The 24,999-nt window shown below is 33.2% G+C and overlaps 1 protein-coding gene across 1 annotated transcript in view; it reads left to right on the forward strand.

The window, feature by feature from the left end:
• The window catches only part of NRK (Nik related kinase), a 131,331-nt gene extending 109,955 nt beyond the window's left edge, over positions 1-21,376 (forward strand). The window contains exons 23-29 of the mRNA XM_081277025.1: positions 2,890-3,048; positions 6,608-6,712; positions 8,229-8,371; positions 8,651-8,800; positions 11,547-11,682; positions 15,554-15,693; positions 18,390-21,376. Coding sequence (XP_081133151.1) covers positions 2,890-3,048; positions 6,608-6,712; positions 8,229-8,371; positions 8,651-8,800; positions 11,547-11,682; positions 15,554-15,693; positions 18,390-18,485 — 929 coding nt within the window. The 3' untranslated portion in view covers positions 18,486-21,376. The remainder of the gene's footprint in view (positions 1-2,889; positions 3,049-6,607; positions 6,713-8,228; positions 8,372-8,650; positions 8,801-11,546; positions 11,683-15,553; positions 15,694-18,389) is intronic.
• Positions 21,377-24,999: the final 3,623 nt, after the last annotated feature.

Genomic DNA, 24,999 nt, shown 5'->3' on the forward strand with positions numbered 1-24,999 from the left:
GTACCAAAAAATGAAATAAAATAAAAAGATTACTAAAAAGGATCTGGTATCAAAAAAGCAATAGCATTAATTTTGACTATAGGCATAAGATGACAGACAAAAAAAGGAAAATTTGAAGAAATAGGTTTCACTACAGAATAAGCTCATGCTAATCATAGGTATTTATCTGAATTATGTATTTTATAATATAAATATGTGTGTAAAATATATATTAGTATTCAAATTGCCATGCCACATATTGATTATGTGTATTTCTAAATAAAGTCAATTTGATTTAATTTGAATTAGGTTAGAAAACCCTTTATAGGTATGCTCAGAACTCATGTTTTTTTAAGTCACTTTTGTCAACATTCATTTATAATTATTTGATTACAGAAGCAATATTTAGATTTTTTACATCTGGGTACCTAAGAGAGTAAACATCTAGAGAACAGATTTCTTTCTTTATTTTTTTAAAGAGAGAGAGAGAGAGAGAGAGAGAGAGAGAGAGAGAGAGAGAATTTTTTAATATTTATTTATTTATTTTAGTTTTCAGTGGACACAACATCTTTATTTTTTATGTACCCAGCACCCCGCGCATGCCAGGCGAGCATGCTACTGCTTGAGCCATGTCTCCAGCCCCAGATTTCTTTCCTTTTTAGTGTTCTAGTATTCTCTAACCCAAATGTACCCTCCTTAATGGTTGAGCTTCTCTTTAATGTGTATTATTTTTAATTACAATAGTACTAAGATTATAAGTATTGAGAGATACTCAAAAGTTTGATTTACCATTTAAGAATAGAACCCTAATACTGCTATAAAAACTTTATTTTAAACATATTAATCATATAAGTAAGAATTCTATTGTTGGGATTAGAAATATTATAAACCAGGGCAGGGAATATAGCTCAATACTAGAGCGCTTGCCTAGCAAATGTGAGGTACTGGGTTGATCCTCAGCACCACATAAAAATAAATTAAAAAAATAAAGGTGTTGTTTCCACCCACAACTAAAACTAAATAAATAAATAATCAAATACATAAATAAATAAAATGGATATCATATAAACCTTAAAAATGCCTAGAAATAAAATCATTTTTAGGGAGAGAAATGTGTAATTTTTTTTGTTTTTTTTTTTGTTTTTTTTTATTTTATTGTTGGTTGTTCAAAACATTACATAGTTCTTAATATACCATATTTCACAGATTGATTCAAGTGGGTTATGAACTCCCATTTTTACCCCATGTACAGCTTGCTGTGTCACATCAGTTACATTTCCATTGATTTACAAATTGCCTTTCTAGTGACTGATGTATTCTGCTGTCTATCCCATTCTCCACTATCCCCCCTCCCCTCCCCTCCCCTCCCCTTCTCTCTCTCCACCCCCTCTACTATAAATCATTTCTTCCACTTATATAATTTTTCTCCTACCCCTCCTTTCCTCTTATATGTAATTGTGTATAACCCTGAGGCTCACCTTCCAATTCCATGCAATTTCCCTTCTCTCTCCCTTTCCCTCCCGCCTATCATCCCTGTTTAATGTCAATCTTCTTCTCAAGCTCTTTGTCTCTACCCTGTCCTTGGTTACTCCCCTTATATCAAAGAAGACATTTGGCATTTATTTTTTAAGGATTGGCTAGCTTCGCTTAGCATAATCTGCTCTAATGCCATCCATTTCCCTCCAAATTCTATGATTTTGTCATTTCTTATTGCAGAGTAATACTCCATTGTGTATAAATGCCACATTTTTTAATCCATTCATCTATTGAAGGGCTTCTAGGTTGGTTCCACAATCTTGCTATCATGAATTGTGCTGCTATGAACAGCGATGTAGCAGTGTCCCTGTAGCATGCTCTTGTTAGGTCTTTAGGGAATAGACCGAGAAGGGAGAAATGTGTAATTTTAATGGCCCATGTTTTTTAATTAATTGTAAAAATTTGCTGGGATTTATAATTAGGAAACTAATATTAAATGTATTATCTCACTTAAGTAGAACCTAAAAAGTTGATCTCATAAAAGTGAAACGTATAATAGTGGTTAACAGAGACTGGGTTAAATAGGGGGAAAGGGAAAAAGTTGGTCAAGGGGTCTGATGGTTATAACTAGATGATGGGTAGTAAAGTTAAATAGGAGAAATAAATTCTATTGTACTGTGGTAGAGCAGAATGAATGTAATTATCAATAATGCATTTTATATGTCAAAATAGTTTGAAGAATTAAATGTACTCACCATTAAAAATGATGTTTAAGTTGATAGCTATGCTAATTACCCCAAGTTGATCACTACTTGATGTATACATAAATCAAAATATCACATTGTACTTCATAAATATATACAAATATTTTGTATAAATCAAAAAAATTAAAAATATATTAAATCATTAGAAATAAAAACTGGATTAAAAACAATAAAATTATCCAACTCTGTTATAAGCATGCTAGAATGATAGAATTCAAAGAGATTTATCTTAATGGAACTAAATGCCTAAACAGTCAATATTTAGACATCCCTCTCATATACACACATTATCAGGGACAACTTCTAGCTCTCTGAACCCCAGAGGGATCATGACTTTGTAAAACGCCAAGTTTCTAATGAATGAATGATTTTTTTTTGCCTGCTTAGTGGCAGCCATAACCTGTCCCAGAGAAATGTTTTAGATGTCACTTTAGACTGGCTTAGAGGTAGTTAGTAGACACTTCAACTACCTGTTGGAATTGATACACTAAGACTTTGCTATCACATTTCCAAATCCTGAAGGGGACACTGATACTATGTGGTGTGTTAAAAGTTATTTTTTACCTTCATGAAAACATTTGTTTTAAAAGGCAAAATACCTTTAATTTTTATTCATCTAAGATATTTAAAAAGTATAGATTTAATTGAACTACTGTATCTTATCCATCAGGCCGTAAGAACAGACTTCGGGTGTATCATTTGACTTGGCTGAGAAACAAGATTTTGAATAATGATCCAGAAAGTAAAAAAAGACAAGAAGAAATGCTGAAGACAGAAGAAGCTTGCAAAGCTATTGATAAGTTGACTGGTTGTGAACACTTCAGTGTCCGTATGTCCCATTTCATATTTACTATAGCTATTGAAATTTTGCTTCCTTTCATTTGGTGAAGTACATAATCATGGAAGGCAAAATAGAATGGAAAGAATTTGTGAATTTCATTGAGAAATTGTAGCAGGTCTTTTCTGCTACAATCTTGGCTATTAATAAGAAAATTATGACCAACTAAAATAGCAATTGAAGTTAAATTTGATTTACTTCCTCATCTTTATTTCCTTCCCATTCAACCTGAATATTCCAGTTAATCTGATTTTTTCCCTGCCTATCTATAGCTTCAACTATATAAATTCTTGATGTATCTTCTACAATGGGCAGAGATTCATGTGGGTTATTTCTTTGAAACGGGAATAAAATAGAATTCCTCTTAATACTGACTAGGAAATTTTATGATGAGTCAGAAAAACAATCTTCTAAGACTTGCTGACTCTTGCTCCCACTGTCAGAACTCATGAGTATAATCAGTGTTTTCAATTTGGTTAGAGAATGTTTTCATATCCTCAATCTCTTCACAAGCATCCACTATGAAATGGAGTAGCAACTCTAAGGTCTCAGAACCCTGATTTCAGCTATAAACAAGTGCTAAGTAATATCATCCCATTCTGGTTCATTTCTGAAGCAAATCCCCTTTACTATCAGCCTTCTTTATCTTCTTTTCCTCAGCACTGATTACCCCATCAGGTGAACTGGTAGCATGGGTGGATGATAGCTCAAATCGCATTATATGTATTGCAACAAGATATTTCTGTTCAGACTGACCATTGTTGCTCTGAGTATAAAGTGGCTTTCCCAGGATATGTTTCAAATATGTCCACATATGTACGTACATCAATTAAAAGGGAAACTGAGGACCTAGATAACTAAAGGATTAAATACATGCCCTACTTTCTTCTAGTTGTTGATATCACTGCTTTCCTCCAGTCATATGATATAAATTTGCTATCCCCAGAAGTGAAAGTTATCCCTAGATAGGAGTTTATATTGCAGAACTACTTCCAATTAATTTGTAATTTTTTTTAAATCTCAGTAAGACATGATTATAAAGGTAGCCATCTAGTAAATCAGTGCTCTTCAGGTCTGGACTAGTTAAGTCCAATTTTCCTGGCTGACCCCGTTCCATTTCACCCTAGAACTCAGAACAATAATAGTAAACCATGTGACTCATTGACAGGTAGGCTGGTAGCAGCTTCATATAGGAGTATAGCAATGGATCGATCATAGTTAGTGGTATTTTCATAGCCTTCCAAGATTCATAAAATAATGGAGGGGCACCAATTATTTCTCCATATAAAATTGATAGGAAGGTTTCGCTTAACCAAGAATACTTGTTGGTGGCTTTTAAAAATATTTTTATTTGTACATGGACCCAATACCTTTATTTTAGTTACTTATTTATATGTGGTACTGAGGATCTAACCCAGTGCCTCACATATGCTAGGCAAGTGCTCTACCACTGAGCCACAACCCTAGCCCATTGTTGTTGGTTTATTAATCATATTTCTTTGACCTGTTTAGGAATGATAAAAAAGAAAATGAAAGAGTAAGCCAGCTGGGTGTGGTGGCACATGCCTGTAATTTCAGTGACTCAGGAGGCTGAGGCAGAAGGATCACGAGTTCAAAGCCAGCCTCAGCAATTTAGCGAGGTCCTAAGTATCTCAGTGAGACCCTGTCTCTAAATAATATACAAAATAGGGCTAGGGATGTAGCTCAGTGGTCAAGTGCCCTGGAGTTCAATCCCTAGTACCAAAAGAAAAAAAAAGAGTAAGCTAGACTCAGAGAAAAAGTGGAGAGGAGAGAGAGAGAAAAAAAACTAATCAATATTCCAGCTGTTTTAGTCAGCTTTATTGTCACTGTGACCAAAAGACCTGACAGAAACAACAAAGAAGAGGAAAAGTTTGTTTTGGTTCAAAGTTTCAGAGGTTTGTCCATAGTGAGCCTACTCTATTGCGCTGGGCCTGAGGTGAACCAGAACACCATGGAAGAAGGGCATGGCAGAGGAAAGCATCTCGGGACAATATAGGCAGGAAGAAGAGAGAGTTCTGCTCATCTGGGACAAAATATACACTACAAAGGCATTCCCCCAGTGACCTACCTCCTCCAGCCTATAACCTACCTGCCAGATTTTACCACTCAGTGAATCCATTCAAGAGGATTAATCCACAACTCTCATAATCTAACCAATTCACTCTTTTCTTGCATTGTCTCACACATGAAGTTTTGGGGAATACCACATATCCCAAACATAATATAACCAAGGAAGAGGGGTTTAACATAAAGTATGAATCTATCAATAAAACATATTCCATGAGAATCAGAAGGGTTGAGAGCAAGCATATACATCCATATGATGTTTATGGTCCTGTTGAATAATTTATATACTATGAAATATATCAATTTAAAATGATTATTAATTATTCACTTCATTCCTCTTTACACATGTATAGTATTGCTTTGTACAGATATATCATCTTTTGTCCTTTTGTTATCCATTCATCAGTTGATCTAGTTTCATTCTTCTATATAGGGATATCAAGTTTCCATAGCACAATTTGTTAAAAAGGCTAACTTTTCTTCAATGTATGTTTTTGGCACTTTTATCAAGGATCAGATGAATGTACTTATGTGGATTTATCTCTGAGTCTTCTATTCTATTTCACTGGTCTTCATGTTTGGTTTTATGCCAATACCATTCTGCTTTTGTTGCTATAGCTCTGTAGTATAATTTGAGATCAGGTAGTGTGATACCTACAGCATCATTCTTATTGCTCAGGATAGTTTTGACTATTCTGGATCTTTTATTCTTCCATATAAATTTTAGGACTTTTTTATCTAGTTCTGTTAGAAATGTTATGGCATTTATATTGGAATTGCATTGAATCTACAGATTGTTCTTGGTAGCATGACCATTTTGACAATACTAATTATGCCTACTCACGAACATATGTAGTCTCTATCTTCCAAGGTCATCTTCAATTTCTTTTTCTGGTATTCTATAGTTTTCATTATAGAGGGCTTTCACCTACTTGATTTGATTGAGTCTCAAGTATTTTTTAGGGTTTTGTGAATGAAATTGTTTGAAATCAGAAAATGTATGCCTTCCAAATTTGATTTTAAAGATTGTTTTAGTTACTCGGAACCTCTTACAATTTCATGTGAAAATAATCATTTCTAATAAAAAAGGGCATTGGGATTTTAACAATTTCATTGACTCTATAGAGATTTTGTTGGATAGTGTTGCTGTCTTAACAATATTAAGTCTACCATGAACATGGAAAGTTTTTTCCATTTTTTTAGGTCCATAATTTCTTTCATCAGTGTTCTGTAGCTTTCAGTGGACAATTTAGAATTTTCTCGAAAGCTAATGCAGAAACTCCATAAAAATAGATAGTAATCTAATTACATTTGGGGACATTAAATTGTAACCAAGTAGATTTTTCTAAAATTATATACTTTGTGCACTTACTAAGTGGTTATTACATTTTCAATAACAAAACCACTTGAATGTTCTTGTTGATTCTGTGGCATTGTTATTTATTTTATTTTATTATTGTAGTCCAACATGAAGAAACAACATACATTGCAATTGCTTTGAAATCATCAATTCATCTTTATGCATGGGCACCAAAGTCCTTTGATGAAAGCACTGCTATTAAAGTAAGTGATCTCTTTTTCCTTTGGATCATGACATTGTTCTTTTGAGAAGAAGTTGTTTTAAAAAGCACAATATTTTGGAATGCATATAAGATATATATACCATTCTTTTACAGTTGGAATGTATCATATCAATAATTATCATTTAACCTTTTCTTAGATAATCCACAGGCACCACAGCAAGTGAGAATGTGAGGGAAATCCCTTACCCCTGTCTTCACAGGACCTCCACACCAGCTTCTCACTCCCAATTCCTGTAGTCAACATGAAGACCTCTGCTTATAGATGCCCAAATATAGGCCTCAGATGCTAGACCAAATGACTTGAATCTGAGAAAATCCCTGTTTTCTCTTTAGTTGGGTGGGGGAGTAGAGGGAAGGTGAGAAATTATGTGAAGATGGTCGAAGGAGGAACACCATTGGAAGAAGAAGGAGAGAAGAGAAAAACTTTGCTCCAGTTACCATACCTACAATAGGTGGGGTTATGTAGGAAATGGGTGGGTCTTCATTCCTTCCAAACTGGAACTCTAAGTACATTTCTCTCTAAACTATTGTAAGACATATTAGTGGTTAGGCTTATTCATTTTTTCATTTTTATTATGGTTTAATTGGACTTTTATGGATCAGCCAAGGAAGGGAATCATTTACTATTCCAAACAAGATGCTGGTGATTTTTTTTAATCACATCACATAAACTGAGTACTGTATGTAACTTAATTACAATGCTACAGAATTCCACTCAAATAAGATTATTTTGTATATACTTCGTTATTATGAGGGCTGATTAATGGAATGACAGTGTTCTATCAAGTCAAATACCTCTTAACCTGGATATGCATCAGAATTGCCTGGAGAATTTGTTAGACATTTAGATCTCAGACTCAACCCCAGGCTAAATTTCAGGTCTGGAGTAGGGCCTGTCAATCTATATTTTTAGCAAATGTTCCAGTCACTATTGGATTTTTACAAAGTGCTGATTTGCACACATCCTGATAGACCTCAGTAAGGTATTCACATAATACTTTTGTATTTTAGAATAGGATCTGTTTACATGGTCTGTTTTGTAGACCAAAACATCACATAACTGTTTTTCTTTTCTTTTTTAATAAAAGAGCATAGTTTACTACAGAGATAGTCTGGGTGTGTCCTGACAAATCACATCCCTGACTGATCTTCCTAAATTGGGCTTTGGCCCTGCTGTCAGTGTTTGGATATGGGTTTGTTCTTGGGTGTCTGCTGATTGGTCAGAGCTACCTGGTATGAAATGGAAAACAAAAGAGATAAGTATCAACAATCTGTATAGCCTCATACACAGTTCCTGTCCAAGTCCTCACTCCAGTTCTTGAATTCCAACTCATGACTACAGTATGGTGAATCCTGTGATGCTCAGTCCTCCGTGGTGACCTGATCATGGCAATGAATCCTGTTTGGCCTTTTGTTTCCTTGTATTAGAAACCATAGAGCCTAGGTTACACCCAGTCTATAGTAGGTTAACATTTCTGGCCTTTTTCATTCCTTATCAAGTATGCATTGATCAATCAGCAGACTCCGAAGGAGACTACATGTCCTATGAAGCCTATATACGAATACTGGCAAAAATACAGGCAGCTGATCCAGCAAACCGGTTTAAGAGACCAGATGAGCTCCTTCATTTGCTGAAGCTCAAGGCAAGAAACTTGAAGACAGCAAACAGTGCAGGGGCATATGAGGCTCTTACAATCATTAGCATTTTGATATTTGAAGGGAAACAATATTTAGAACCTAAATATATTTGTCTTTGTTGTTGTAACAGACCTAAGAAAAGTTCTAATACATAGGTCTTTAAATACAATATGCAATTTTGAAAATTAACCTGGGTTTTATAAACCTACAAACCTGGAAAAGAGTGGGGAAATTTTTACCTTAGTTCGAATGCCTTTTGGCCATATTTGGTTTTATATTTTCAGGTATTTCCAACTCTTGGTCATAAGCCAGTGACAGTTGACCTGGCTATTGGTTCTGAGAAAACACTAAAGATTTTCTTCAGCTCAGCAGACGGATATCACATCATCGATGCAGAATCTGAAGTTATGTCTGATGTGACTCTGCCAAATAATGTAAGATACTACTCTCAGATCCCTAGATATTATTGTATAACACTGAATTTTTACAACCATCAAAACTGAAAGGTTCAAACATGTGAGTAACAATATCTATACTTGAATGGAGACCTAAAATGTTTAAGTATAGATTTCTATAAAGTGGTCACACTTAAACAAACATCACTGATGACTTCTGAGTCCAGATAGCTGAGTCTATTCTGCAGAAATATTTTGTCTATCACCTGGCTTATTTTTTAATAAGTAAAGTTTACAACTAAAATCTGTACTTCTATCGATAAACTGGAATACCTGGAAACCTCAGGCCCATGTTGCTAACTGGCCACTGTCAACTTGAACTGATTTATACTTGCCCCCTTTTAGATAGAGATTGTAGAGCATTTAGATAGGATATATGCTCTACAATCTCTATCTATATGTCTTTCCATATTTATAATAATTAGCCCTAAGAGGTATTTGAGTTTGAAGTCCTTGCCTTAGTCCTTCTGTACCCCACAATATATTAATAGATTTTTAAAAATGCAATGACAGTATCATGGAATTGTTATGTATATCCTCTTTTATTGCATTACTTTAACAGTGGTACATAGTAAATTATCATAAAATGTTGTTTTATCATACCACTTACACTTTTAATTTCTGATCAAAGGGTTCAGCATTACAAAAGCAAATGTACCTAAACTCTTAAGTAGTGAAAATATGGTGCAGCACCTAAAATATGAATAGTTTTTAAAATATACTCACATAATTTACATAAAAAACTTAAATATAATATAATACCCCTACATGCACACCATACAAAACACAATTCTTTGTCTAAAATTTGATGGTGGTAATGCTGATTTTCCTGTTGAAAATTATATTTAAAAGGAAAGCCTTATCACCTTTTTTTGCATCAACTTTTTTTTAATTCCCATTTATTAACAATTAAAATCATAACAGCTTAGCATGGTGTAAAAATTCCTGGAAAAAATTGTACACACTATTAAATTAGTATAGATATGATATTTTTGAATAGCCTTCAGAATCATTTCATACCTCTGTAATAAATTACATGGGTCAATTGACAGTACATTAATGTATACTTTTTTAAAGGATTTTGGTTATATTAATAATAATTAGCTGATCACCAGTGATTTTCTATGATTATATGCAACTTACCATGCTTATAATGTGAACCACTTATATATAAGGTAAAAATAATTTTGATATGAATATTATATTATTCTTTTATATATTGTGGATATTACATTACATTTTTATAGCTTTCTGCATCTTACTTTTTATGTGTGTCAAAGAGAATTTATTTAGAATACAGGGCAGTATTGAATGTTGCAGCACTGGTCCAAGTTTATATTTATTTAAAAAGTCATTCAAGAAGTTTAACTCAGTGTTTCACCTGACTAATAAACAAAAATATTTCATTTTTGAATAAATTCATTAATTACTGTGGAAGCTACAATGAGAAAAGATGCGTTTTTAAAAGTCATGTTCTGACCTAATTAGGATACCTTATATATATTCAAAAATATTTTTAGAAGAATGCCCTAGTATCTTGACCCATTAAAAGAAAGCTAACTCTAAGGGAGACAAGGGGTATCTTCTGAAACAGAATGTACTAAAAAAATAACTTTTCAAGAGTTCTAGATTATAAAACCTGTAATGCTTCAAGGGAGCCACGTGTGCTACAGAATACCTGGTTACTTCAGAAAGAAGATAATAACCTCAGAGTCTGTTTGGATTTGCAGCAGTCCAGTTTTATTGTTTACAGATTTTACTGAGACAAATTTCTTTCTTGCAATTTTCTTTTATTCTCTTCATTCATCTCTTTTCTGATTCAATTGCTCATGCAAGTGCCCAGGGAACGTATTAAAATTGCTTTTCGCCTCTGGATCCCCATTTTAGTTTTAAGGATTGTTGTTGCTGAGACATGGCCTCAAGCCCTTGGTCTGAGTACGCTGGGTTTGGCAAGTATAGTTTTTGATCTTTTTTTTCTTTTACCTTCTAATTTGGAGAAACAATAGAACACAATTGTTTATTATCAGGGAATATCTGTAGTTTAAGCCGATTTTGTCACATTTTATGCATCATGAAATTTGGAAGTACTTAGATATTTCTTAGTATTTCCTCTTATGCTACCTAATACATCTCTGAATCTGTGTATTCAATAGATTTTTAAGATTATGAAAATTTGATAAGAAATTCTACATTTTTTGCAAACCATTATGACTATTATATTTCAAGCTATGATGAATATAAAGTTGTCCCTTAAAAGTGTGTTAAGCTCAAGCTATTTTTAGGTTTATTTTCTATTTTTATTTTAACAAATTTTACTAACAACCAAGGATTGTGTACTCATTACTTGGTTGACACATTCATTATCAAATTATTCATCAAATTATTTCTGAAATGAAACTTGAATCCAAGTCTCTTGTCTAATGTTTTTTTTCTATAACTATACATTATACTTTGTGTAATTTAAAGCAATTTCTCTGTATTAGGAAATGTATCTCTTCTTTTTTCAAACCATTCTTTCTCCTAAATAAAAAGGAGAATATTAAATAGTGATCACACTATGACATAAGAAAAGCAGCTCTTTTGTTACCTTCCTTCCTACACTTTGAATCTCTTTGGTCTTTATTGCTCAGCCAAGCTGCTTTAATTACAATAGTAGAAGTAAAATGTTGAACATATAAATTTTTATGGAACATAATTCCAGCCCTTGGAACTCATTATACCACAGAATATCATCATTTTACCTGATTCCTTGGGAATTGGCATGATGCTCACCTTCAACGCTGAAGCTCTCTCTGTGGAAGCAAATGAACAACTCTTCAAGAAGATCCTTGAAGTGTGGAAAGACATACCATCCTCTGTTGGTATGTATACAATTGATTATCATTTCATATGATACCAAATAAGTTTTTCAAGGATAAAAATGTGTCCTAAGTGAAGATTTCCTGAATTATTATATTCTCAAGGTACAGAGTGTTAATTTGGAATCCTGCACATGTATTCCCTTAGTAAAATGAAGCAATTTTTCGTGATATGCTTAGCACATTCATTAAGAATACCAAAAAGAGACTAATTTGGGTTTTCTGAGTAGTTCATTTGAAACAGTTGTATAATTGAAATAGAAACTAATTCCCTCCACAATAATCTATAATTTTGCTTAAACTCCCTTTGCTTGCAATCTTTACACAGACATTGACAATGCTTCTTTCTATCACAAGGATTTGGGGGGGGCTTACCTTTATCTTAGGAAGATTCCAGTCAAAGAAGAGCCAAATATTTCTCTTTTGTATAGTCAGTAGTGTTACCTTCAGTGAGTGATGTGCCTGTGAAGAATCACATCATTTAGAAAAAAACAATATGTCTGACCTTGATACCTATTAGGTACCACCCAGATGGCAACATAGAGGTAACAACCTTTTGAATCTTCTTTAAACCAGGACATTTTTTCTTCCTAACCAGTGAACGACTTACTACAAGACTGAGAAATCCAAATAATTTGAGATTCTTATTCATATTTCTGAGGCATGGTGACTATACAAATGATTCCAGATAGAGACCAGAATGCAAAGTAAAAATATTAGAGAGGGTAGAATGATTAAATGGATAATAACTATTCCCAAAGGAAAGAGGAGTTTAATGAACCAAATAAAGGAAGAAGGAAGGTGTGTGTGTATGTGTGTGTGTGTGTGTGTGTGTGTGTGTGTGTGTGTAGAGAAAAACAGAGAAAGGAGAGAGAGATTGAGAGAGAAAAAGGTACTTTATCCAGATAGAAGCCTTAAACCTCTGAAATCTCAAAAAAAAATGGCTGAAAATTATCCTGCAGTGGCTTTAAGGATCAGTTTGAAAGAACTGTTTATAATGGACATTGTTTTCCTATGGCATGATGGCACTTTGCATTGCATCTGCAGAATCTTTTATTGTTTGTATACATGGTTCAGGATTGTCCTGAAAACATGCTCATTTTCCTCAGCAAGGTAAGAATTCACAGAGGATATAAAACCATTTTAATTGACAGAGATAAATGCTTACTGTATAATTGACAGGTCTCAGGCAAAAGAAAGTAAAAAAAAATTAATCATGCTATAACCTTTATAGTAATACTTTTGTGATCAATGTGTTAGAAATTGGAATAAGGTAATTCAGTTTAAATTTGGAAACTCAAGATATGCCTATATTTATGCCACTGGACAATCACAGCAGTAAAAGAGATCTTGAAAAGTCATCTTGTATAGGTCTTATACTTAGTCAGAAAAATTTCTCACCTAAACCAAAAAGTCATCTTAAGGTATAGAATTTGAAAGACATCTACATATAAAGTAAATCATAGTGCTATAGACACCTTATATTTTGGTTTAAGTATTAAGGATATATTGAGAGTATATTATATCACAACACTGATATTAAGGAAATCAATTATTCTATTTTTCTGTCTAAAAACAATTGCTTTGCTTTTTAAAACTTCCCCAGATCCAGATTTCCTGTATATAAATTTTACATTTTCATGTGATAAATGCCTTTGACAATGAGATCAATAAGATCATTGATTTACATTTTCAAAAAATATGCAGAAACATAACAATTACAGAAAGTTTTACTAAGTGTTACCACTTTCAAATCACTGAGTAAGTTCTATTTCAGAAAGCAAACTAGCTTAGTAGCTTGTTTAAGTGGCAGACTTATGTGTTTCAGTATTAAGATAGAAACTAGCTGTATACTTGGAATCAGCAAGTAGCCTGTGCATTAAGTTTAGAAAGTTTTGTTCTGTATGTGATTGTTGACAAAAAATGCCATTTATTGATTGATTGGTTGATTGATTGTAGTGGACACAATACCTTTAATTTTTTATTTGTTTTTATTTTTATGTGGTGCTGAGGATCGAACCCAGCACTCACATATGCTAGGAGAGTGCTCTACTACTGAGCCACAACCTCAGCCCCCCAAATACCCTTTTTAATGAAGTAGTTACATGGGTAAAAAAAATCTATTAGGGGCTGGAGATGTGGCTCAAGTGGTAGCGCGCTCGCCTGGCATGCATGCGGCCCGGGTTCGATCCTCAGCACCACATACAAACAAAGATGTTGTGTCCACAGAAAAAAACTAAAAAATAAATAAATCTCTCTCTCTCTCTCTCTCTCTCTCTCTCTCTCTCTCTCTCTCTCTCTCTCTCAAAAAATCTATTAGTTGTTCCCATTGCTCAGGTCACTTGTTTCTTCTCTATAATCTGGAGTGGTTTTAATTCCAGTCTGAAATAAGACTTACAAAGTTCCTGCAGGACAGATACTTTCTGAATCAAAATATAATAGCAATTTAATTATAACTTTAATGTCAATTTTATAAACAAAATTAGTTTGAATTGCAATATTAAAGGGGGCAGAAGATAATAAATGTTTGATAATTTTCTTTGAGGGATTCTTTGCTCACACTGCATGTGAAAGTCATTTTTGCAGAACACGGTGGCACATGCCTATAGCCCCAGCAACTTGGGGTGCTGAGGCAGGAGGATCTCAAGTTTGAGGCCAGCCTCAGCAACCTAGCAAGGCCCTAAGTAACTTAGGGAGACCCTGTCTCAATGTTTTAAATAAAGTATTAAAAGGGCTGAGGATGTAGCTCAGTGTTTTGCCCCTGGTTTCCATCCTTGATTTAAAAAAAAAAGTCTTTTTTATAAAAGTTCAAAATTTTCTTCATGAGTTCTTTTATGTATATTTAATGTATACATATATAGGTCAGGTAAATTTGGGTTTAAACAAAGTAATCTTAGAAACTTTGAACGATAAGAGAAAAATTAAAAGACCTATACTCATATCAAGCAGAATTTATTCCCTTCAAAACAGAAAAAAAAATTATAAAGTCAAATTAGTGAATTCTGATATAAATCATGCTAATATAAAAATGAAATTGCTTTATTTTGTGTTTTCTAGACTATTTTCACTTGAGTTACAAATCTTGATATTATTTTAAATGTCATGATTTAATTTAGTTATGGAATTTTCCCTACAAAATATATAAAAAATAGCATCTTGAAATTTAAACATTTAATGATTTTGCTGCTCCCAGTACCATAAAATACCATACAACACCAGATGACTGTGTGGTTATCTACATAATTAAGTTTTCTGCTTTAAGGCAATTTTTGTCATAATCTATATTGTCACAAAGTATTATAAAACAGGGCTAAAATAGTTAAGATCTTAATAAAAATTTCTTGAGCAGGAAAAAGCCTTAACAGTGTCAAATTAGCATTGGTTATGCTTATAACATGGTAACTTATTCAATTATATTAAGGTTGCCAAAGTAATTATTTGAACAAATCATTTTAACACTTTTAATTTTTAGGAATTAAGTTTCCATGTGTGTCATGCGAGCACAAACATGAACCCTTATTAGAAATTCTTATTAGCCACTTAGACTATTAAAGAATAGCAGTGAATAGACTTGGATTTCTACAAAGAAGGTAGAATTAATCCTTGACTTTTTCTGTGGTCTTAGAGAAAATGAATACAAGAATTAATAGAGATCTAGTAATTCAGTGTTGGGTCACGATGGTGCCTTAAAATAGCTAGCTTGAAAACACTGTTGAACAGCAAAATGGCCAAATCATAGAAGAAGGGGGGAAAGGGATGGGTTAACCTGAACTGTAGTAATGAAGCAAAATAATCAAATATTGATTGTGATTTTAATTTTCTATCACTGACAAAAAGATTTTGTGATTTTCTGATATTCTTATTTGTATTTTAGCTTTTGAGTGTTCCCAGCGAACCACAGGATGGGGCCAAAAGGCCATTGAAGCGCGTTCTTTGCAATCAAGGGCTCTGGAAAATGAGCTGAAACGCAGATCAATCAAGAAACTGAGATTTCTGTGTACCCGAGGTGACAAGGTATGTTAATACTCTTCAGTTAGAGCAAAATTACAGCAATCATTGAAATTAACTAAAGAAATTTGTGTTGTATAAATTCTGTTATGTATTTTTAATTGGCATAATATTGATAAAAGAAACAATTTTTCTCTTTTCCAGTAGAAACATAAATTTGGTAGATAATAAAATTCTGTTTCAAAATGACCTATTTTTTTTAAAAAAATAAGAATTTCTAGTTCTGTCTTACAAAAAAATTATCCATTTTTTGGTTTGGGAAAAATTAATTATCTTTGATTCATAGTCATTTACATATTTATATTTAAATAGTATTTTAAAACAAAAAATGTTTGAGCAAATCTGTCTTTTCAAAATGTTTTTGTATTTTGTTTTTGGTTAATGTGTATTAATTGTACATATTGATGTGGTTTAGTGTACTATTTCAACACATGTATACACTGTGAACCAATTTAGCCCAACCTCCATTTATCTACCACTCCCCACACTCTTCCCAGCTTCTATTAATCATTATTCTACATTCAGGACAACTTTTCTTAGCTTCCACATGTGAGAAAAAACATGTAGTGCTTGCCTTTCTGTGCCTGGATTATTTCACTTAACATAATTTTTTTCCAGTTCCATTAATTTTTGATGCAAATGATAGAATTTCATTTTTTATGGCCGAATAATTTTCCATTGTGTTTATGTACCACATAATCTTTATCCATTCATCAACTGATGGATGCTGAGGCTGATTCCCAAGCTATTGTGAATAGTTCTGCAATAAATATGGGCATGCAAGTATCTCTTTATTGTAATGATTTCATTTCTTTTGGGTTTATATCCAAAAGTGGAATAGCTAGGTTGTATGATAGATCTATTTTTTTTTTTTGAGAAACCTCTACATTGTTCTCCAAAGGATGTACTAACTTACTTCCTCACCAATAGTATATGAGAGTTCTTTTTTCTCCACATCTTTGCCAGCATTTTTTTAAAGAGAGAGAGAGAGAATTTTAATATTTATTTTTTTTTTAGTTTTCAGCGGACACAACATCTTTGTTTGTTTGTGGTGCTGAGGATCGAACCCGGGCCACACGCATGCCAGGCGAGCGTGCTACCGCTTGAGCCACATCCACAGCCCCACATTTTTGTTTTGTTTTGTTTTGTTTTGTTTTGTTTTGTTTTGTTTTGTTTTGTTTCCAGTGGGGCAGGGGTAAATAAGTCTTTTACAACTTTCAATATAATCCAATAATAGAAGAAGAAAAAAGTTTTTTTTGTTTTCAACACACCTAATTACATGATATCTTTTTTATGCTTGGTAATGTAAAAGTTAGCAATTTATATTCACAAGTATCTATTATGAAGTCTGTTTTGCAGACAAGGAAAATAAAATCAAAATTCGGCAATTACTTCTGTAATTTGATTAATTTCAACAATTATTTCAAATAGCTAGGTGGAAAAGTACATTGCATGAAACCATTACCATTTCTACATATTATGGGAAATAATAGTGTGAAGAAATGATCCTAATAAGAATAAGAAACTTTCCTATTTAAAAGACATTGTAGAGGTTTCAAGTTAATATCAGAACAACTAGAGTAAAGCAGAGCAAATTAAGGAAGGATGTTGATTTTCAATGTAAAATGATGTAATGGCAAGAACCAGTGTTAGAGGCCATATAGACCTACAATGCAGTCCTGGTTCTGCCAATTAACTAGGTATGAGAAACTGAGGAGTTTAATCTTTCTGAGCCTTAGTTTCCTTCATCTCCAAAATAGGAATATTAATAATTGCTTTGGGAACAAGTGTGAAAATTCACAAAATGTGTACTTAGTAAGCATCTCACAAGAATATCTGGCACATAAAATATGTTAAGTCAAGTAGCTAGTGTACCTTATCTTCATCATTATTATTATGTCTCAGATTCTCCTAAGTATTTATCCAATATGAATGTCAAAAATCTTAGTCCTAACAAGAGGATGTGTGTTTGATATTTATGCCCATGTTCTGTTCTGAGGAACAGTCCATGTTTACCCAACATGCCCCTCTCTAAGCAGTTTGGTTTAACTCATCATATCAATCTATTGGTCTCACTATATTTCAATGAAATGGAAAATTGCAGGAAGCAGGAATTTTCATTGGTTCTTAAACACCAGAAGCAATGATAGAATAACATCAGAACAATTTTCCTTTTATTAAAAGAAATGCTAACTTGAATAAAAATGGATTTTTAAAGTAAGAAAATCAAAACTCAAGAACATTAGCATATGAATCTCACCTACAAAAATATTTTATTTAAACTATAAATTGCAATTTTATGGAATATGGGGAAGGTTATTTTTAAGTTTGTCAGATGCTTTCCTCCAAACTAATTTAAATTTTTATTCTTGGTTGGAGGAAAACCTATTTTAAATAACAGTTTGACTTAATATTTTTTAAATTTTTTTTTAGTTGTAGATGGACACAATACCTTTGTTTATGTATTTTGTAATACACATTTTTTAATGTGGTGCTGAGGATTAAACCCAGTGCCTCACATATGCTAGCTGAGCACTCTACCACTGAGCTAAAACCCCAGCCCCTTGGCTTAGTATTTTAATTACCAGATGCAGATAAATTGAAATTATAGCTATATACTAGTACTTCACACTTTTGTTTATGAAATATCTGGTTAAACGTATTAAATATCTACTGATAGTGTTTTTCTCTTTCTTTTAAAGCTGTTCTTTACCTCTACCCTGCGCAACCGCCACAGCCGTGTTTACTTTATGACCCTCGGAAAACTTGAAGAGCTCCAAAGCAATTATGGTGTTTAAAAGGTTCCAGTGATTTATTACAACATTTATAAACATCACATATATGCAATTGCATCTTCAGATTTTAGAGATTAAAATGAGCATTCAGTTTTATTGTTAGAGAAAAATTAAATCAGAAACTTTTAATGTAGCTCAGAATAGTTTAATGAGAATGTAGCTTTACATATAAAATTAACTATAGCAAGCTCTATGTACTCCAGTGGTGTACAATATCTTTTGCACAAACTTTGTAACTTTTGTTACTGTGAATTCAAACAAACTCTTAGGACACTTTGGACAGTATCTGTATTCATATTTACAACAAGGAGTAAAGAAACCTGTCATAAGTTAGATTACAAGCAGCATTGGCCCTGAACAAGTTCTCAGAAAAATAAAACAAACTACATATAATTTTTCTTATCATATAAAAAAGGTCAGATTGTGAAATAAAAATTGTAGTGAATATTTTATAACACAGACTAAGGTTGAACAACCTGCATGCCCAGAGAAAATTATAGCAATAAAGAAAGGAAACTCACCCATTTTCTCACAATTAAGCCCGCAGTTAGAAACCGGTTATGTTCTTTTCACTTATGTTAAACTGGTTTTGTCCCTACAGTAAGAATGAAATAAAGCCTCAGATGCTTTCCTCACAATTCCCAAAGATGTGCAATAGCTGTTTTTACACACCACCAAATAATACACTTGTAAGCCTGAATGCAGGACTGAACTCCAATACATATGTACTGTAGAAAGAGTTTCTTGTTTTTTTTTAATACTTTAGGCGTCAAATTTTATCCCCAAGATTGGCTGACTTTTTCAAAATTATTAACTACACAATGGTAGGACCATCAGACAGCACCAAATATTTACCAAATCTCAGAGTAAAAATTTCCCTTCATTTAGTAGGCAAAATAAAAACAAAACAACAAAATTTTCAACTGCTAATACTTAAATTTTCAAATTATATTACTATAAAATCAGAAATTCATTTGAAATTATTTCAGTGATAATTCCATATGTAATTACTTAATGTTGTAAGTAAAGAAATGAAAAGATTTGGAAAAAAAATATAACCTTCTTCATATACCTAATTCTGCAAAATTAGAGTAGTGAAAGTCATGCTAGCCCATCACTCACATATAGACGCCGTAAATAGGTGATGTTTGGTCACCTATGGTTACTACTACCTGGTGAAAAGCATAATTTCTGCATATCCATCCTCAATAACATGGTTAGTTCTGGAGCAATAGAGAAGCAACAGAACTACCACAAAGTATACCTCATTAATAATTCCTCTAGCTCTGTTCTAAAATCTGAAGACAGTGCTAGTGGGATAATAATTTTCAAACTACCTGGTTTACCAAAATAAGAAGCAGCTGACTGTGTGATTTCATCATAGCACATCATTTCTTGGCACTTTACTGCCAGAAATGAAGATTTGGATTTTCCTAACAACTTCTATCAAGAGTGTAGTAGCTCAATGTTAAGAATTTAGGAGAACCTAAATCCATGAATTAAAGTAATAAATGTGATTCACATTTCTGTTACTGTGATACAATAATGTGATCCTAAAACTGGCTTATCCTTGAGTGTTTACAACTCAAATGACTTTTTTAAATGAAGTAGTTTTAAAAAGAAAACAAACTTTTATGTCAAATCATTTCCTTAGAAATAGTCTTCTTTATTTTAAATTTGTACACCAAAAGGCCATGGGGGAACTTTGTGCAAGTACCTCATCGCTGAGCAAATGGAGCTTGCTATGTTTGAATTTCAAGATTTTCTCATTTAGGTAGTATGTAGAAAAAAGTATTTTAAGTAATTCATTTTTTCTTCATTATATTTACTCAGTGTTAAGCTTAATAAGTTTTATCTTAAAATCATAGTTTAAGGCAGTAATACATTAAAATCTATCTTAGGAATTCAACTCCCATTTGTATTCTGTGGTAGTTATTCTAGTATATATACACACAATAATGAATGGCATCTACAAAGTCACCCCAAAGTATCCACATAAGAGAGATTGTAATGTGTAACTGAGCTTTAATGGATAAGGTATCATGGAATTAAGGAAGCTGGGCACACATCAAGAAGGGGAGGGATTCAAATGTTAGTTAGCCAAACAGAAAGGACTGAAAATATTTGAAGCAGTTCATAGGTGATGGATATTTCCAATTTTGATGTAAACCGGTCTGGAATTTCCATATCCTTTGCGAGCTGAAAGAAGAAAGTGAAGGGGAAGTGAAATTTCATAGTCACTATATTTTGTAACAGATAGAAGAAATTATATCTGTGCTTTACTATTGTAGCAGCAGTACTAGAAACCCAGCCCATCACAGAGATATTGAAGGGGACTTCTGTAAGCCAATTTTCCCAGCCCTGTGGTTTGAAGCATGAAAGTTCTGGCAGGTTGTGAGCAGCAGTAGTGATACAGTGTGGTTTTATTTTAGTGAGATTCATTTTTTCATTAAAGCCCTTGTTCAAAATAAAAGGTATAATTAGAAATATGGGAAATCTAGAAAATGTTGAATGAATAGGGCTGATAAAATCTGAGTAGTTGAGTCAGTTGAAATAAGTTAAGATCCTCAGAAGAACAAAACAAAGGAATAATCATTAAGATGTTAAAAGAAGCAAAGCAGAATCACACAAGAACACACACACACACACACACACACACATACACACACATACATACACACATACACACACATACACACACACATACACACATAATAGAATGCATAAGTTTAATGCTTTTCATAATACTAATTTTGAAACAAATTAATCCCTGCCAAAATTTCTGCCAAAATTCATTTAGTTGAGATACTATAAAATGAGGAATAATGCTACACACATTCAATGGGATATTTTAAGTACTCTTCAATTTGTTTCAATAAGTGTGTCAATTTCAATTTGTATTCAATCTATACTCTAAAAATATTTAAAAAATCTTTTGAGAATGATAATTGCTTAATCAGAAATTCTGTAATAAATCATTGTTCAACTTCTAAAAATAAAAATTATCAAAATTATTGATTTTTGTCATTATTGAAGTATATTTGTCGAATGCCTTGGAATTAAGATTCCTTGAAGGAGTATTCATTTCTTTAAAATATGTAATAATGCATTGATTAAAATATGTTACAGGTTCTGCCTAGTATTGCATTAGGAATTCTGGCTGAAGAAGGAGATATTAATCTGATTAAAAATCTTTCTATCTACAGTAGTGAAATTAGAAATGGATAAAATTTCTTCGAAATACATGAGACTTTACACAGACTCACATGAAATGGGTGAAACCCAGGCAAGTTTTAATGCTACTTCCCTCCTATTCTTTTTTGTAAATAGTTTTTTAGTTGTAGATATACACAAAATCTTCATTCTATTTATTTATTTATTTATTTATTTATTTATTTATTTATTTATTTATGTGGTGCTGAGGATCAAACCCAGTGCCTCACACATTTGAAGTAAGTGCTCAACCACTGAGCTACAATCCCAGCCCTTCCCTCCTATTCTTACCCCAGTATTTTCAAGTACAGTGGAAAGAGGAGGAACCTTATCCAGAATAAAGGAGTAAATATTTATATTTTCTTAGCATTTATGAAAGAGTTTAGTGCAGGCTTATGATGGAAAACAGAAGACGGCATCATCATAGCAGGTTGTCAGTAAAGCTGTTTCCTTCCTTTGGAACCAGAGGAACAGTACTTCTTTCAGAAGATGTCTCAGCAGTGATACATGCGAAGCAGGGTACCATGTACTTCATGTCATTTTAGGGCATTCTGGAGAGAGGTTCATCAAAATTTCCTCTTAGTTCCAGTTGGGCATGGGCCTAATTTGTCAAAAGAAGCCAGTCAATTAGGAGTTTGGCTACATGAACACATTAAGCTTGTTCAGGCTTTTTCGAAGATAAATCCAAAATGCTTCTTACAATCAAGTTGATATATTCAACTTTATACATAGAGCCCACTGACTTCAGCTACTTAAAAGGACAGTATTATGAACCAAAGATAAAAGTGTTATCATAAATTACAATTAGATTCTACAGAGTGAAGCACTAAGTCTGGGAGTGTTATTCTGGGAACCCCTTCTCAAACCATGGGGACAGGGTAGGTGATGAATTGAAGAATATTAACTGTTAATAACTTTATCACTCACAAAGAGAACAGTGGATTTACAGGCTCCAATACGGCAAAGCTACTAACTGAATCTTTTCCCAACACTAATTTCCAGTCTTACACTTTTTTTTTCATATACAGGGCCTTTCTCCCTCACTTAAAGCTAATAATAGAACACAAGGTCCTTAAGATAATAAAGTCATTGAGTGTGACACATCTTTATTTTCAACTGAATGGTGGAAACTAATAAACATACTTCATAAAGCATTGACACATGTAATTTTTTATGTAGTTCACAACTTGGTCAACTAATTTTAAAAAAGTTCCAGAAGGAGAAAAATAAATTCTATATGGACTTATATTTTCAGAATCTGGTTCATAATGAAACAGTAGATAAGTCCAAAATCAGAATTGGGATTAATTTTAATTTGTAGCTTTGCCATCCTATATATCAATGTGCCTCATTTGGTGCTTAACATACAGATGTTTTCAATAAAAACATGACTTTAGCTGACTTTTTTTTTTTTTGCTTCGATTGTCCTTTGTGCTACTTCACTTACAACCACTTAAAATGAACAAATTCATTATTTGTCTCATGAAAGTATCATCTGTACTCTAGTGACCAAAGGACCATAAAGTATGGTGGATGATTTAAAAACATTTTACCTCATGAATATACAATTAAGATAAAGATCTGGACATAAAAATTTTAAAATTTGGTTTGTTTATCTTTAAAAGGGACACAAAAGTAACATACTAATTACTATAGTAATTACTCAAGGCTCTTTAGTAATGACAAACATTTTTTAGTAGCATAAAAAATAGCACAAAACAAGCCATTCAACTGGATGATTTATACAAATATTTGGTTCGAATGTAATTTATTTCACAAGATTAACACATTATGTTGTAGCATCCTGAGATATATTTAAGGATCTTCAAAGTTTTTCAATATACTTTTCATCCAAATATTTTACATTGTAAATCCATTAAAAATCCTGAGTGTTCCTTAACTAAGGGCATGTTTCTAGCACCTGAAAGTGTCTGACTTAACAGGTGGGAAGGTAGTTATTAAAACGCATGCCAAATGGGACCATCTATCCAAAAGTCTACAAAACTATATACAACAATAGAGTCTTGATGAAACAGACTGAATTTGCCTCTCCCCACCTACTTCTGAAATTAGAAGATAGATATGCTAGGCCCAGGAAGTCCTGGCTTCTTTTGACATGATAATGAGGTTCCAAGGACCTGGAAGCAAAATTTGTGGAAGTCCTATCTTTTGTCCTAATGAATCCCTTTCTCCTTTTAAAAGACTCCCTCCTCCCCAGAGCTTCTTGAAGATAGAGACTAAAACAATTAAGTTTCACCTATCTTTCCTCAAAGCTGGTATTAAATAAAAACCATTTTCCTACCAATTTGACTCCAAATATTTCTGGAGGAGTGAGCATTATAGCCTAGCCTCTTTCCTCCTGAGTGGTATGAGAGTCAGTCAATAACAGTTTTGGCAGGCCATTCTAGGAGTAAAACGCTACCCTTGAGCAGATATCTTGGGCCTGTAGAGATCTCTGAGGAGAAAAGAGCTCAGGGCTAAGACACTTTCACAACTAGCTGAACCTGCAGCTGGAAAGTCAGGAAGGGTCTCACAGCTACCCAGAGATAATCCCAGGGAGTTTGTCCTTTCCTTCCTGCTCCAGCTTCAACTACTTAAAAATTTCTTCACTGGTAAGGAAAATAATGTTATTGGTAATGGTCAACAGGACATTGTTGGCAGTCCCATTGGAATACACACTGAGGATTTTATTTGCAATAATTGAGTTTTTGGACCTTCAATGGGTCATTTTGCAGTACAAGCTATTCATCCTCTGGGCTTGAGTGAGCTGTTTTGGGCTTGTGTAAACCATTTAAAACTTAAGCTGCTTGGAGCTTGAGTGAGCTCTTCTAAGCCATTGGCTTTTTGGGTATTGGTCAGTAAGATAGACCTCAGAACTCATAAGCATTTTTCATTAATTATATTGGTTTGGAGAGTACTCCTTTGTTTGGGTTGGTTTTGGAAAATTATACCATGGCCTAATAATCTAAAAGTCCATGCTGATTTAGTCTAACTGCTTCATGTTTATTAACTTGACAATGGGCTTCAGTAGGCTATATTCTGATGGCTATAGCAACATATTTATCCACTAGCATAGGGGATTCATTTGCAGAACATACCCCATCCCATCCCTGGGTTAGAAGGAACTTCAGGAAGCTCGTGCAGATGGTGCATAAGGGTCTGGTCAACCCACACTTCAAGCTAACCCCATTTACTCCTTAGTGTTTGATGTTTTCCCCCCTCAACATTTAAGGTGGATATTCTGGGCCACTGGTAAACATGGGAAGAAACTCCTAAAAGTAGCACATTTTACTTACCCAAAACA

The sequence above is a fragment of the Spermophilus citellus genome (assembly GCF_964194105.1).
Source record: "Spermophilus citellus genome assembly, chromosome: X".
In the NCBI taxonomy this organism is placed as follows: domain Eukaryota; kingdom Metazoa; phylum Chordata; class Mammalia; order Rodentia; family Sciuridae; genus Spermophilus; species Spermophilus citellus.